Source organism: Amborella trichopoda, chromosome 6 (genome assembly GCF_054954075.1).
Source record: "Amborella trichopoda isolate Santa Cruz 75 chromosome 6, AtrichopodaSantaCruz75HAP2 v2.0, whole genome shotgun sequence".
NCBI classification, from domain to species: Eukaryota; Viridiplantae; Streptophyta; class Magnoliopsida; order Amborellales; family Amborellaceae; genus Amborella; species Amborella trichopoda.
This window is the reverse complement of record NC_142341.1, coordinates 11,697,206-11,713,665: the sequence shown is the minus strand read 5'-3', so window position 1 is coordinate 11,713,665 and position 16,460 is coordinate 11,697,206. Positions and strand designations below refer to the sequence as shown.

At 37.9% G+C, this 16,460-nt stretch overlaps 1 protein-coding gene across 10 annotated transcripts in view; it reads right to left on the bottom strand.

The window, feature by feature from the left end:
• LOC18438115 (Peptidase family M48 family protein) overlaps positions 1-15,784 on the bottom strand; it is a 32,303-nt gene extending 16,519 nt beyond the window's left edge. For 3 of the 10 annotated variants that reach the window (XR_016056789.1, XM_088868603.1, XM_088868602.1), the window contains exons 1-3: positions 15,432-15,546; positions 15,270-15,340; positions 15,077-15,178 (exon numbers count right to left, since the gene is read on the bottom strand). Coding sequence is in view for 5 of the 10 variants with exons in the window: in XM_088868603.1 (XP_088724729.1) it covers positions 15,077-15,178; positions 15,270-15,340; positions 15,432-15,507 (249 nt within the window). In the remaining 5 variants the exon portion in view is untranslated. The other 7 variants (XR_016056791.1, XM_006848305.4, XM_088868601.1 and 4 more) reach the window with 5 other exon arrangements.
• Positions 15,785-16,460: the final 676 nt, after the last annotated feature.

Genomic DNA, 16,460 nt, shown 5'->3' with positions numbered 1-16,460 from the left:
CGCCCAGCGCCTAGGCAGGCGGGGACCTAGGTTCAAAGAGGGGCAAGGGGTGTTCAGTAATCCTGTTTTAGGACCAAATTTTGCATAAAAAATGCACATTCATGCAGAATTTATAATCTGAACAAAAAAAACCAAAAATACCCCACTCAGTGGGTAGTTTTGCACCTAGGCGGGTGCAGTCCCCTAGACGCCTGCTCAGGTACTTTGGGCAGCCGCCTAGACGGGTGCCTATGGTCCCTAAGCAAGTGCCCAAGGACAACCCGTCTAGTTGGTCCGCCAAAGCCAAGCTATGGGCCTAGGGCAGCCTAGGTTGCTGCCTAGGCACTGGGCAGACCGCTTTTCGAATCAATGATTCCTATCTTTGATGGTGATCCTATCTATGACAAAATAGTTGTTACACCACAAGGATTTCGTTCCTCTATTGACCTGCCAGATGGCCTATCCTGTGGTTATGTAATAGAGGTGTTTGGTACCTATTTTCAACTACCTGAACTTGGGCCAGTAGAGGCAAATGGTTTTGCTGCCTCAAGAAATGTTTTGGTTGGGGCAAATGGTCTTGCTGCCTCAAGAGATATTTTGGTTCCAATACCTTTCTTTGAAGGAGAACATCGACTAGGTTACACCCCAGTGCAAAAGTTTGGGGTGAACTGTTTACAAAGCAAGATTATTCTCTCTTCAATGTGGTTGCTTAGCATGGGAACTACGTACCTTACAAGTATGATCTGAGTAAGTTCTGCCCAGTCAACATTGTTTTGTTGGATCGTGGTGATCCTTCAGTGAACATAATACTAACACCACCACCTGAGAAGCTTGGCATGGCCTTAGTTGATTTGTGATTTCCCCTCCTTGTTTGTTGGTGGCTAAGCCTCCCTTTCGCCATCCTTATTATCACCGCAATTATATGGGTAAATTTATGGCCTAATTTATGATGGATATGAGGCCAAGGCTTCTTCATGGAGGTGTAAGCTTGCGTAATTGAATGACTTCTCATTGGCCTCATATCAAAACCTTCAATAATTGGTTTGAGGATATTTTAATTAGACCTATAACCCAGGGCCTCAGGTTCAAGCCCCAGTATCAATGCGCAATATTCGGGTAGCGAGAAGGCTTGTGTTTTGATGAGGATTCATATTAACTCATTTCAAAACTCGAAGACAAGTTTTCTCCAACCAAGGGAGTATGATGCAAATCAAGATCTAGTTGATTCAGAATTTTAATATTATTTTTTTAGGGATGTGGGTGTACTTGTTATTTGTTATTGGGTTTACATTTTATTTTTTGGAAACGTTGTCATTTGTTTTTTAGGGAATCTTTTATTTTTCTTTGAAAGCTAGAAAATCTTTAGTTATCTTTAGAAAGTAAGGAAAGATAGGATGAGATTAATGTGAGTCGGAGTTTGTTTATTTTTAAGGATAAGTTTTTTTTTTAACGAGTTGTTTCCTTACATTTGGATAAAGGATGTGAGATGAGTTATCTTTAGAAAGGAAAGAAAGGTAATATTAAAGGAGGGTGGGACGGCAATGTAAGCATGAACCGTTTTGGTAAATGCAAAAAACCAGTTTAACGTGTAGAGAAAGAGAGAGAGAGAGAGAGAGTGATTGAGAAAGAGAGATTCTTCTCTTAATTATCTCTTGGTTGCGGTGTGTGGTGGAGGCTTCAGATCCCCACGTTTATGCCGTTTGACTTCTTCTCAGTAGACACTGCTCTCTCTAGAAATGCAGTTGTACTGCTGGTTATTGGCTACCGATAATTTCAGCTGTGTCAAATATACCTCAAATAAATATGCCACGAACCCCGGGCGATGCTCTTATATCCTCCCTAGGGGGTATCCACCATCCATTTAGCGATGGATGGAGGATATCTGATAGACTGGCACAGCCTGGCCATGCAATGTATGAACCGACCATACTAGTTTGTCTAATGTCTACCATCAATCAATGAAAATATAGTGGATGGCCATGCAATGTATGAACCGACCATACCAATCTGTCTAATGTCCACCATCAATCAATGAAAATATAATGGATGGCCTAAAGCCTAGGGAGGATATGAACAGTATCCTCACTACAGGGCATGCTAGGAATCCCACACACTTCAAGCAACCTTTATAGTCAGAGGTGAGACTACTAATACATATCAGTGGTATAAGGACCAGGTTGAAGCAATCAAGAAGTGGGTTCAGTAAGAACCAATCTTGATGCAAACAAGGTTTTTATGATTTTTGTTTTTTGCTTCATTATTGTTTTAAGAGATTAAAATTTGGGTTTGGGAAAATGATGTAATAGGTTTTTTAATTATTTATTTTACGATTTCCTAGACTTTTAGATTTGGGGTTATATTAGGTTTTTAATCTTCTTTAGGAAGTGTTCATGTCTTTTTCTTGGTTGTAGAGATTTGAGGGGAAAGGCAAAATTGGAGGAATTTATATTTATTCGGATTTCTTAGGGAGCAAGTTAGGTTTTAGGTTTCTTTCTTCTATAAATGTGTAACTGTTAGTTTAGAAAAAAAGAGAGAAGATAAAAGAGTTTGTTTTTGGATGTTGTGAAGAGATCTTTAAAGTGGACTCCCTTGCAAACCTTAGGAAAGGGTACATTCTATCAACCATTTAATTTAATTTTTATTTTTCTGATTTATTATTTTTTCTCCCTACATTAATTGGTATCAGAGCTTCTTTCCCTGCATCAAACACCTTTGCCAAGTTTGGACAAACCAATAGATCAAATAATCGCAAAAGTGAAAAGAGAAAAAATAGACCAGTTGGACAAACCTCTGTAGCTTAATCACAATGAATAGGTCAGTTTAGTGGCTAAGGAAATAACAGTCCATGCAAACAAGGTCTTTTGTTATTTATTTTCAGACAATTTTGGATGGATCCCATTTCTCTATATCTTTTAGTTACTCTGAAATTCATTTTTAACCCCTCCTCCAAAACTGGATTGCTAATTTTTTATGTGGACAACAGGGAAAAACAAAGAAAAAAAAATGTGTGCATGCATGCATGTATGCATTCCCTTAAGTAATCTTGATTTTCCAACATGGATTACTGAAATCAACGTCCGCATCCTAAAGATCACATTTGTGGGTGATCAGAGCCTCAAAATTGAGTCATGCACTCAAGATTGCAAAGGTTTGTTGTATTCTATTATGGAACTTGTACAATTGGGATAGCAAAATTTTAGGTTGAAGGGTTCTAATTTGAGTTCCCATGATAAAAAAATCCAAGAATTTGATTTTCTGTTGAGAATGGATGGGCCCTTCTGATGGAATTACAATGGGAGAGCTGGCAACCAATGATCTGAGATGCTCGACCCAAAAACACAATTCTTTTATTTATAACGTCAATCCAGTGAGGCGGTGAAAGGCTAACCACAACTAAAACACTTATCATGTAGGCTAAAATCAAATTCAAAACCAATGTTTTTGGACTCGGCTTCAGCCGAGAAGCCTAAAGGCCGTGGTATACCCTACTTTACGGATGTAGAGTGAATATTACTCGGGCGAGTACTAATAAACTCGGTCGAAATCACTACTACTTGCCCGAGTATGGAATGTTTTGTGATAGACTCGTGCGAATCTTATCAGGAAAGTTGCAGGATTTTGACAGCAATATTTTTCTACCCACTAGAGGCTTAATCAGGAAAGTTGTTGGTTGTTGGATTTTGATAGCAACATAAATGATATGATTTGATTTGGGTTTATAAAAACCCAAATTCATCACCTTTAGATCACTAAAAATCATCCATTTTCGTGTTCTTGAACGATGGAAAAAATTTCTGCCAAACTTCTTTTTTCTCTTTGATTTATTCACGAAATTGCATGACAGTTATAGTTATTTTTGAAGCTAATACACTCAACTTCAAAAGCCATTAAGTGATTCTCCTTTTTAGGCTCAAATACCCACCGATTAAGTGCATCACTGAGATATATCATCAAATTATGTAAAATCTGCTAAATCGGTTTTTTCTCTCTCATTGCTCAACCCTTTTCCTGATTATTGGTTTGTTTTGAAGCTAATGCAATCAACTTCAAATGTCCTCTACTGATTCGTGTTTTTCTAGCTCAAATATTCAGTGATTGAGTGCATCACAGAGGCGTATCGATGAACCGTGCAAAATTCGCTAAATCTGTTGTTTTTCTCTCATTGCTCAACCATTTTTTTTTATTCTTAGTTTGTTTTGAAGCTACTGCAATCTATTTCGAAAGCCCTCAAGTGATTCTCGTTTTCTTTGCTCAAATGTGCACTGATGAGAGAAAGAATGGGTGCCTTCCGAAATTTTCTAAATTGTTTGCCCAAGCAATATCAAATTGTCAAAATCTAAGATGTTTTTATATTTTAGATTGTGAACATACAAAAAATGGTCATAGAAACAAAATTTCCATTTGTTATATTAATTAAATGATAGATTTAAAAAATCAAAAAATTTAAAAATCAAAAAAATTTGTCAATGACCATTTTCGGATTCTTGAAAGCCGAAAATAAAAAATAAAAAATTTTATGGACTTCTTTTTTTTTTTGAAAGTGAAAAAAAATTTTATGGACTTTGAAAATCATAAAATGCTCATGCCCATACTTCCAACAAACAATTGCAAACAAATGGGGTAAATGAAATTTTGGATTTTGAAGATCCGTCAATTGCAATCGATCTTTGAAAACGCAAAAAAAAGGAAATTTAAAAAAAAAAAAGAAGGAAAAAACACTAATGGGGGACATGCAGGTAATTTACTCTTAACGTAATTTGTAAGTGTCAATAATTTGTAGGCGCAAATAATTTCTATAAGCAATACGTGTAAATATTTACTAAATTGGTAATATATATTAATTCCCAAGTAATATAGTATATTGAAAGAAAATTAAAATTGCAAAGTAAGATTACTAAATAAAAGTAATTTTCAAGTAATTTTCAACTAAATAAAAGTAATTTTCAAGTAAGATTACTAAATATAAAATATATCGAAAAGAAGATATAAATTTCTGAGCAATATAAACCTAAATTTCTAACTCTAGGTAATATAGACCCTGTTTTGGAAATAATTATGACGTATACTTCATTATATATTTTACTTGAGATAATTTTCAGCCTTTAAACTAATTGGCCTAAAAGATGGCGAGGGAGTATCGATTTTGGTAGTATGGGGAGAAGCTTGACGATAAAAGGAAGGGGTGGGTCCGATGTAATTTATGTGGGACGGAGATGACAAGCAGTATGAATTAACTGAAACATCACCTCGCTAAAATTCGAGATAATGTAAAGCCATGTGACAAGGTGTCTGTGGCTATTAAGGAGGATATTCAAAAGGCAAAAAAGATTGCCAAAGAGAAGAAGGCACAGATAGAGAAGATCATTGAGGATATAGGGAGGGAATTTTATGAACCCACTTCCCATGACAAGGAGGAGGACTTTGAGGCTCAAATGCAACAGGCTAAGCAGGCTAGTTTAGCAATGTATCATGATAGGTAGATGCATATCGATGAGATGTTAGCTAGATGGGGCAGGCGTGTCTAGTACTCACGCTCTGAATCCTTTAGAGTTGAGACAGTCTGTCTCGTCCCAGCCTACTATCACTGGCCAGAAGTCTACTACCTATCAACCCTGTCTCGACCCCAACCCTCGATTCGGTATCTATCCCAACCCCCAACACGAGACCTCTAGACTTGACCCCCATGTACGCCAATATCATCAAAAGAAACTTAATCTCTCATTAGGGGAAAAAAGAAGTTGAAGAAGGCAATTGGGATATTCTTTTATCATCTCGACAACCCATTTCTAGCAGCTAAGTCCCCCAATTATCCAAACATGGTGACTGTTATAGCTGAGGTCAGGCTAAGAGCCAAACCCCCGATGGTAGAGGAGCATGTGGGGAAGCTCCTTGATGATGAGGTTGCCTAGTACAATCACACATCAAATAATTAAAAAGGATAATATTGGGGTCACGCTTATGTTAAATGGCTGGAACGATGGACGAGGGAGGCATATAATTCATTTTTTGATCTATTGCGCTAAGAGAATTTTTTTCCACTCTATTGTAGATCTTTCCCATAAGAGGAGGACACTGAGATTATTGTTCAAGGAGCTCGATGAGGTTATAGAAGATATTGGGGAAGAAAAAGTGGTGCAGTTATTCACAGATAATCACAAAAGCAATATAAAGGCGGGGAACCTCTTGACATTTAGTTTGGACCCCTTGTACTACGCACTCTGTAAATCTAATTTTAAAGTACATTAGCAAAATAAATGAGGTGAACAATTGTATTACGAAGTCGCAAAAGATCACTACATTTATACACAACCACCCCTATATTCATGCATTAATAAGAGTGCATTGCAACGAAGATTCGTCAGACCTGCCATCACAAAGTTTTCTACGAATACTTAACTATAGAATCGATCCTGAAGCAGCAATGGGGATTGAGAGAATTGTTGGCATCAGCGGAGTGGGCAGCCTCAAATGAAATGATGAGTGAGGCTGGAATGGAAATATAAAAAATTATCAGTAGTCATCGATTCTAAGCTAGATGCAACGAGGTGGTTTGGACGATTCAACACTAGTGCTGGTACTGTTGGTTGATTCCGATCAGATGCCAACCATGGGATTACTCTAAGAGCCACTGGACCGAGCAAAACAGGTTATCAAGGACAATTGTAAATTTTATGAAACAGTTTGGGATAATATCGACTTTAGGTGGGCCAAGCAATTGCATCGCCTTATACATGCGGCAAGTAACACTAATTTTAAAGTTTTACTTCACAATTTATTGTTAATTTCTTATTCTTATTGGAATATCTATGTTATGTTTATGTTATTGTATTTAGGTTTCTTCTTTAACCCAGATTTCCATTATAGACCGGGTCAGAGAAATCACCTAGAAATCTTGCAAGGTGTGAAGTACATTATTGAGAGATTGGAGTCTGATGAAAATGCCCAAATTAATGCGTTGAAAGCGGTAAGCTTCAGTCAATATATTTCAATAGTTCGACAATAATATAGTGTATTATGCATTTCTATTGTTACCTATGTTGAATTTTTATGTCTTTTAGCTTCTCATGTACATGGATATACAAGAGGAATTTGGTATTACCATGGTTAGAAAGACGAGAAACACATTTGATCAGGTTAGCTAACAAACTTCATCAATACAATTTCTAAATAAAACTAATATATATAATTTCATTTCTTGTTTTGTTATCAACTAAATAATATTCTAATTTATTTTGTGATAGTTGCATGGTGGGAGTTATATGGACTTGATGTAGGAGAACTTGAAGAAACCAAGAGAAATCAGCAAGAAGCACACAATTTTGAAGAAACCCTAAGGTTTTCTCCCACCTAGGGTTTAATCCTTAGGCTTCTTTTACAAGACAAAGTCTTTCTTTTCTTAAAGAGGAATACATGAATAACTCTCCAGCCCAACCATGCCCCTATTTATATTGAAAACTTGTTGTTTTGGACAATATTTATCCATACAATTTAACTTTTGATCAAAAGGTCCTAACTTAAATATAACTTGAAACTAAAGTCCCTAACTTTAATTAAAATATCTAAGAAATCCCTAATTGGTCTAGCAATAAAATAAATAAATAAATAACATCTAAAATAGCCTTAAAAACTAAAAAAAAAACCAAAACTATTTCTTGCTCTTCTTGTTCTTCTTGGAGGCCCTCCTAGGGTTTTCATCCTCCAAATATAATTGAAAATTAGGAGGAATATGTCGCTCCCATAGAAGATACTCGTGACTACTTGTGCTCTGATCTCCATCATTCTCCCTTGGTTGAGGAGAACTCACCCACGAGTTCACATCTTCATCTTCATCCACCTCCATACCATGAGACTCTAACAGATCAGCAATGTTGAAGATGTTTAAAGTCTCTATGTGTGAAGGTAAAACGACCTTGTAAACATTGCTGCCCATCTTCTTCAAAATCTTGAATGGTCATTCAACTTGCTGTTGTTTCCCACTGGATGTCGTTCCTTCCTTAGATACACCATTACCCAGTCTCGCACGTTAAACTCCTTGAAACAGCGATGTTTGTCCGCTGCTTCCTTGTATTTGGTTGTATTGGCTTCCAAACTAGCACGTACTTGTTCATGCACTCCTTTCATTTGTTCAACCAAGTCCTCAAAAATAGCATGACTCCCCCCCTTCCCCCAATTGGCCTAGACAGGAACCAAGTCAAGCGAATGAATAGGGCTTTTCCCATCTACCACCGTGAAAGGACGCTTGCCAGTAAATCTATTGCAAACAATATTATAAACAAACTCAACTTGAGGCAGTGCTAGGTCCTACTGTTTCTTCTTTTACCTCACAATACTTCTCAAAAGATTGCCAAGAGTACGGTTTACTACTTCAGTCTGGCCGCCTGTCTGTGAATGATAAGCGCTACTAAACTGTAACTGAGTGCCTATTTCTTCCACAAAGTTTACAAAAATGGCTAAGAAACTTCATATCCCAATATGAAGTTATCGTCTTTGGAACACCATGCAACCTCACCACCTCTTTGAAGTACAAGTTAGCAACATGTGTGGCATCTAGAGTCTTCTTGCAAGGTATAAAATGAGCCATCTGTGAGAATCTATCCATCACCATGAATATAGAATCCATACCTCTTTGAGTCCTTGAAAGTCTCAGAATGAAATCCATGCTAACATCCTCCCAAGGTGCATTAGGAATAGGAAGTGGAAAATAAAGCTCGGTATTTTGTCGTTATCCTTTTGCCGGTTGACACGTACGACACCTCTCAGCAAACCGCATAACATCTCACTTCAATTTTGGCCAGTAGTGCTTAGACTCCACCAATTATGGTTTTGTCTCGACCAAAATGTCCACCAAGACCTCTCCCATGAAGCTCTGCTATTAGGGTTTCTCTAAGGAAACCTGCAAGAATACAAAGGCAGTTTCCTTTGAAGTCCACTACAACACTGGTCCCTTATCTCCCTGAAGTCATCATCATCTACATAAAGATCCTTCATAAAGTCGAACCCAGTAACGCAGTCACCATGGTAGTTAATAGAGTCGACCTTCTACTCAAATCATCTGCCACTCTATTCTGACTGCCTGCCTTACGCCGAATAACAAAAGTGAACTCCTGCAAATAGGTTACCCATCGAGCATGTCGTTGATTTAGTTTATGTTGCCCATTAATATACTTCAATGCTTCATGATCTAAGAATAAAATAAATTCCCTCTGAATCAAGTAATGCCACCAATGCCTTAAGGCTTGAATAATAGCATAAAACTTCACATCATAAGTAGAATAACGTCGGCAGGTGTCATTCAACTTCTCACTAAAGAAGGCAATAAGACGACCTTCTTGGCTCAGCATTGCACCAATTCCAACATGTGAAGCATCACAATCCAACTTGAAGACCCTATCAAAGTTTGGAAGAGCCAACACAGGTGCCTCAATCATCTTCAACTTCACCAACTGAAAATTTTCTCGGCTTCAGCAATCCATACAAATCCCCCCTTCTTCAGACAATCTATGATAGGTGCTATGATCTAACTGACGCCATTGATAAACCTCCTTGAAGCAAGGGCCACAAATTTTCTATGCAGGCACTGAGAAGAGACATGTCCAATCCCCGAACACTTAAAGCATTTTATGATGCTGCAGTTTGGGCGATTTGGGCGACTAGAACCAGCTCTAACACCTACAGTTTCCTACTATTTTGATGAACCAGCAGGCCGTGAGATCTGTCCACCCACAAAATTTACACCTTTTCCCCTAAATTTGCTTCCCGACCGCTTGAGCTACCCTGGATTGCAGACGACTTTGATGAGGGACCCTCAACTGACCTTCAACCTTAACTGCAAGGTTCTAAGCGTCATCTAAGGTCCAATATCGCTGTAAAACCACCACATCTTGTATAGACGATCTTAGCCCACTAACATAGCAAGCTAAGGATTGTTCTTCCCTTTCAACCAAATCATTGTGAGCCATCAACTCATAAAATTCATCGGTTTACTCCTCCACACTCTTTTTACCTTGATGAAGGTTATTCATCTTGTGAAAGAGGGATTGCAAATAATTTTCAGGCAGGTAATTTTCTTTTAATTTATTTTTCATCTTCTCCCATGTAGTAATTTTGGGCTTTCCCGTACTCTCTCATCTAGCCCTAAGTTGTTCCCACCATGCCGAAGCACCTTATTTCACTTCTATGGCAATAATTTTTACCTTTCTATTTTTAGGTACCTCCTTATAATAAAAAACCCTTTCTATTGTATTTAACCAATCTATAAACTCCTCGGGTTGAGGCTTACCATAAAAATCAGGTATATCCACCTTCAAACCGACATCCTTAGAGTGACGCACCCCACATCTAGGTCTCCAGTCGCTATCCTCATCACTCGACTCCACATGCGGAGCGCGATGGTGAAAGGGGTTGTATTCGAGATCCTTTTAGGTTGAAAAGATCACCGTCTTGCCCATTATTGAGGGTCGCGAATTGTTGTGTCAACCGCTGAACTTGTCTTTCAAGTTCCTCAATTCTCTCATCTCTAAGATCACGGAGCGGGTCCACCAAAATCCCCCTTCTACAACCCTTTCTTGCTGCTATGGGTTCACGAAATCACAAACCCTAGGCAAATGATCAACAAAAGTTGTTGAAATCAACAAAATCTAGGTTGTTTATGAGAAACTTTGACCAAAATCAGCAAACCCTAGATTCCACCATGACTTCCCCTCTTTGGTGTTGACCTAGGGCACCAAAAAGAGCGTTGCTACAGTAACCCCGTACTTGCTACAGTAACTTCCATACTTGCTACAATAACTTGAAGAAACAAAGAAAAATCAGCAAGAAGCACACAATTTTGGAGAAACCCAAGGTACCTAGGGTTTAATCCTTAGGCTTCGTTTACAAGACAAAGTCTTTTTTTTCTTAAAGAGAAATATATGAATGACACTCTAGCCCATCCATACCCTTATTTATATTAAAAACTTATTGTTTTGAACAATATTTGTCCATACAATTTAACTTTTGACCAAAAGGTCCTAACTTAAATATAACTTGAAACTAAACTCCCTAACTTTAATTAAAATATCTAAAAAGACTCTAATTGATTCAGCAATAAAATACATAAATAACAAAATCTAAAATAAACTTAAAAACTAAAAAAAGCACCAAAACTATTTCTTTTTCTTTTCATTCTTCTTGGAGGACCTCCTAGGGTTTTCATCCTGTAAATATGATTGAAAATTAGGAAGAATATGTCGCTCCCATAGAAGATACTCTTGACTACTTGTGCTCTGATCTCCATCAAGACTCCAAACCCCACACTTAAAGAAGATCGCAGTTAGGGTCCTACGCCAAACCTGTTCCTCCTTTGGATGTGACAAAAATTGGAACACATTCCAATGGATTCATACCCCAAAGAGGAACAGGTTGAAGACAGAGAGGCTGTGTCAGCTGGTTTATGTGCACTATAATCTCAACCTTAGGCAGAGGATGCTAGAGAGGGAACGCGCAAGTTACAACCCAATCAACCAAAACTACATATTCCATGAGGACCTTACAGAGGAATGGATAGTAAAAGGGGAGCACCAGGAGGGGCAGCCACTGACGGTGAACATAGAATATTTAGCAGAACAAGTTTAAGATTTAAATGATGATGTGGAAGCCTTGGGGAACATCCAGGAGGGCGTGCAAGAAGACGTGCAAGAGAGAGAGGTTGGGGGGCAATGGGGACAGGCTAAGGGAAGTACCACTAAACAGGAGGACCGAGGTGGTCAACAACCATATGCAATAGAGAGACGTAACTATGGGCATCGGAGCCCATTTGGTGAGTGCCACAGCCAACGTTTGTGCTAGTGTCACGGCAAAAAACATAGCCAGCTACCTAGTCAAGGTGCTAAGGAGCAAGGCAATACTAGTGAGGGAGGCTGCGATAACGATTGGACCGGGAGGGAGTATTAGGGTTGGACGAGTCTTGGGGGCTATAGCTTAGGGACCAATTTAATGAATTTTCCTGCTTGGCAGAGAAGCACATCAGGAATAGGGACTACTCCCTCATTGTCATAGATTTTGGCCGAAGCCCCCACTCTGATAGTGAGAACCAAGAAGAACCTCAAGCCCACCATCAGGAGTTCCCCTACCTTTATATAGTTTTTGTGATTATCTGTGACTAAGTACACCACTTTATCTTCCCCAATATCTTATATAACCTTATCAAGCTCCTTGAACAATAATCTACATGTCCTCTTATTGGAAAGATCTACACTAGAGTGGAAAAAAATCCCTTAGGGCAATATATCAAAAAATTCACTGTATGCATCTCTAGTCCCATGACCTTTTTAATTATTCGATGTGTAATTGTATTAGGGTAACCTCATCATCAAGGAGCTTTCCTGCAAGCACCTCTGCTTTAGGGGCTTGGCTCCTAGCCCGGCCTCAGCTATAACAGTCATCATGGGTCAATGATAGGGGGACTTAGCTGCTAGAAATTGGGTGGCAGTATGATAAAAGAATCTCACAATTTCCTTTCTCATAGCTTCTGTCTTTTACCCCCATGAGAGATTAAGTTTCTTCTGATGATATTGGGATTCATGGGGGTCAGGTATAGAGGTCTCGTGTTAAGGCGGGGGTCAAGTGCTAGGGTCGATATTCGAGACGAGGTCAATAGGTAGTAGATGGTCGGCCAATGGCAATAGGCCGGGATGAGAGGGACCACCTCAACACTAGAGGCTCAAGGGGCATTATAGGCTCTGGAGTGTGAGTAGTAGAACTTCTTGCCCGTTTAGAAAGCATCTCGTCAATTTGCATCTGCCTATCATGATACACTACTAAACTAGCCTACTTGGCATGCCTCTATCTGAGCCTCAAACTCCTTCTCCTCGTCCTGTGAAGTGGGCTAATAAAATCCCCTCCTTACATCCTCAATGATCCACTCTCTTTGTGCCTTCTTCTCTTTGGCAATCTCTATTGCCTTTTGAATCCTCCTTAAGAGCCACAGGCACCTTGTCACATGGCTTCACATCACCTCGAATTTTAGCAAGGTGATTTTTCAGGCGATTAATGCCCCGCCTGTCATCTCCCTTTCACATAAATTACATCGGACCTACCCCTTCCCTTTATCATCAAGCTTATCCCCATACTATCAAAATCGGTCCTCCCTCGTCATCTCTTAGGCCTATTAGTGTAAAGGCAAAAAATTATTTCAAGTAAAATATATGATGAAATATATGTTTTAATTATTGTCAAAACAAAGTCTATATTACTTAGAGTTAGAAATTTAGGTTTATATTACTCGAAAATTCAAGACTTCTTTCCAATATATTTTACATTTAGTAATCTTACTTGAGAATTACTTTGAAATTTTTATTGTCTTTCCATATAGGTCTATATTACTTGGAAATTAATATATACTACCGATTTAGTAAATATTTACACTATTGCTTCGAAAAATTATTTACACCTACAAATTATGGACACCTACAAATTATGCTAGGAATAAATTATGCACAATTCACCCATTCACTTTTTATTTTGTTTTTTTTTCAAAATAGCCACTCTTTACATTCTCAAATTTTGAAATTTATTTGCAATTTACGGATTCTTCAAAATCCAAAATTTGATTTTTACCCTACTTTTCGCAATTTTTTGCCGAGAGTACGGCCATGAGCATTTCATGATTTTCAAAGTCCTTGAACTTTTTCTTATTTTTGGATTTTGAGAATCCGAAAATAGTCCTTAACAAATTTTTCTTTCTGTAAATTTTTGAATTTTTAAAATCTAACATTTGATTAATGATTCAAAAATTCTCATGGGAATTTTTTTTTCTATGACCATTTTTGTATTTTCAAATTCAAAAAATTAAAAAATTTCAAATTTTGACAATCTGAAAATGCATAGTCAAAAAATTAGAAAATTTTAGAAGGCCTTTCTCTCAGTGGTGCACATTTGAGCAAAAAACGAGAATCAGTAAAGGGCATTTGAAGTTGATTGTAGTAGCTTCAAAACAAACCAAATCACGAAAAATAGTTGGGCAATGAAAGAGAGAACAAATTTAGTGGATTTTGCACAGTTTATTGATATACCTCTGCGATGCACTCAATTAGCGGATATTTGAGCCAAAAAAATGCAAACCAGTAAAGGCATGGAAGTCAATTGCATTGGCTTGAAACAAACCAAGAATCAGAAAACATGGATGAGCAATGAGAGAGAAACAACAGATTTTGTGGATTTTGCATAGTTTGTTGATATATCTCTGTGATGGACTCAATCGGTGGATATTTGAGCCAAAAAAACAAGAATCACTAAAGCGCTTTTGAATTTGATTGCATTGGCTTCAAAAATAACCAACTATCACGCGATTTCGTGGATAAATCAGAGAAAAAAAAGAAGTTCAGCAAAAAAAATTTCATCATTCAAGAACCCTAAAAATGGATGATTTTTAGTAATCAAAACACAATCAATTTGGGTTTTTATAAACACAAATCGAACCATACCAATTATATTGCTGTCAAAATCCAACAACTTTCATGACTAAGTCTCCAATGGGAAAGAAGCTTGCTGTCAAAATCATGTAACTTTTCCTTATAAGATTTGCAAAGTCTATCACGGAAAATGCCATACTTAGCAATGATTTCAACTGAGTCTATCAGTACTTGCCCGAGTAATGTTTACTCTATATTCGTAAGGTAGGGTGAACTATGGACTCGGGGGTACTCGACCTTGCCAATAGGCCAAGGCCAAGGAAACTGGGCCGAGTCTAGGAACAGTATCTACAAATATCAAAACCCCTCACTTCTTCTGTAAACACTAAACGGTAAGGTAAAACAAGTATGAACAATTAATTTAGATAGAGATCTTGGTCGCTTCCACTATTTAATATGGTTCATTAATTAATTTTAAACTAACATGTCATATCGTTGAGAATTATAATCCATTAAGAACAAGACGGTTACATTCAATTATCACACATAAGATAATCAGCCACAAACTGATGGAGAAGACACAATTATAGCAATTTTATTGACCAGAACAAAAATGACTGAAACCAAACAAATTGATTCACAATTGCAGAAATTATGCAATCAGAAAATGAGAGCGAGAGAGAGAGAGAGAGAGAGATGATAAGTACCTGTCTATCGAGAGGATGCCTGAAATCATCAGCTTGGAGGTCACGGAAAACAACAGCAGCATGACAAGCAGAAATCCTGATCCCATTTCGTCTCTTTCCCCACTGATACAACAAGGAAAGAAAACCTTTTAGCAACAATTCCATGGTGTAATTCTCTCACCCTCAATCTCTTTCTCTCTTTCGCTCTCCGAACCTTTTTAGAGTGGCATATAGGGGAGAAATTGCAGGCTGATGGAACGGATAGGGTTGCCATTGGAGAAGTTTCTTGCAGGAGAGAGAGGGAGAGAGAGAGAATTAGGGTTTAATTAGATGCTGATGAATGCATTGCTTAAAGGAAGACCACAAGCGTGCTTACGGCGAGGTTTGGAGGCCATTTCGCTTTCACGAGAGACAGAGATTTGACTTCTGTACACAGGAGATTTTTTTGACATCCATTGGGTTGCGTTTATGTTGCAGCCAAGTTTGAATTCCCACGTTTGTGATGAATTAGGCGGCTCCCACGGCCAATTGCTAACGGTCAAGAGGGATGGCAATGGACCCGGACCCGGACCCGGACCCGGACCTGGATCTGGATCTGAACCAAGACCTTGGGCCCGAGGGATAGATCCGAGCTAGGTTTGGGTATAGGTTTTAATGTTGGACCTAACGAGTCAGGTTTGGGTCCAAATCTTGGACCCGACCGAATGCTATTCTAGTCTAGGTCTGGTTAGGTATGATAGTATTGTTCAGGTCCTAATATATAAAATATATTTAAATATAGTTATATATAAATAAATTTTAATTTTTGGTTTGAGTCCAATCAAGTTCGGGCCTAGGTCTCACACTATATTTTTGGGTCTGTTGGATCCGACGACCTGTTGCTACCCCTGGCCAAGAGATGGGAAAGCTTCCTTTCTTGTTGCTATTTTAGACAACCTTTTTTTTTTTTTTTTTTAAGAAAAAAGGTTGTCACATTAATGCATGCTTAAAGTACACTTCATAAATCTTTTGAAAAAGGTTGTTTGATGTTTGAAAAACATCTAATTACTCGTATCAACATCGAAAAGTATACTTATGGTAAAAATAAAGATTTGAAGTCCCAAAAGGAATACATCGTGCAACATATCACATGGACCATCCATTTTTAAGATTTTCATGTATTTATGGATTTGCTCAATTAGAATCATTTATGAAATTTAAAATTTTATAATCAGTGATTCTCATGCCATTTTAAAAATTTTTTACATCAAAATTGAATATTATTACAAAATTTGGAAGTGCGCCTACTTTGATTATTTAAGGTTGCACACCTTAAGCAAACCGCACGTTTTTCTTTTTTGTCTTTTTGTTGCTATGTGTACATCTAAATATGGGTGCAAATTCTAGAGGAGCGCAATTTTATTTT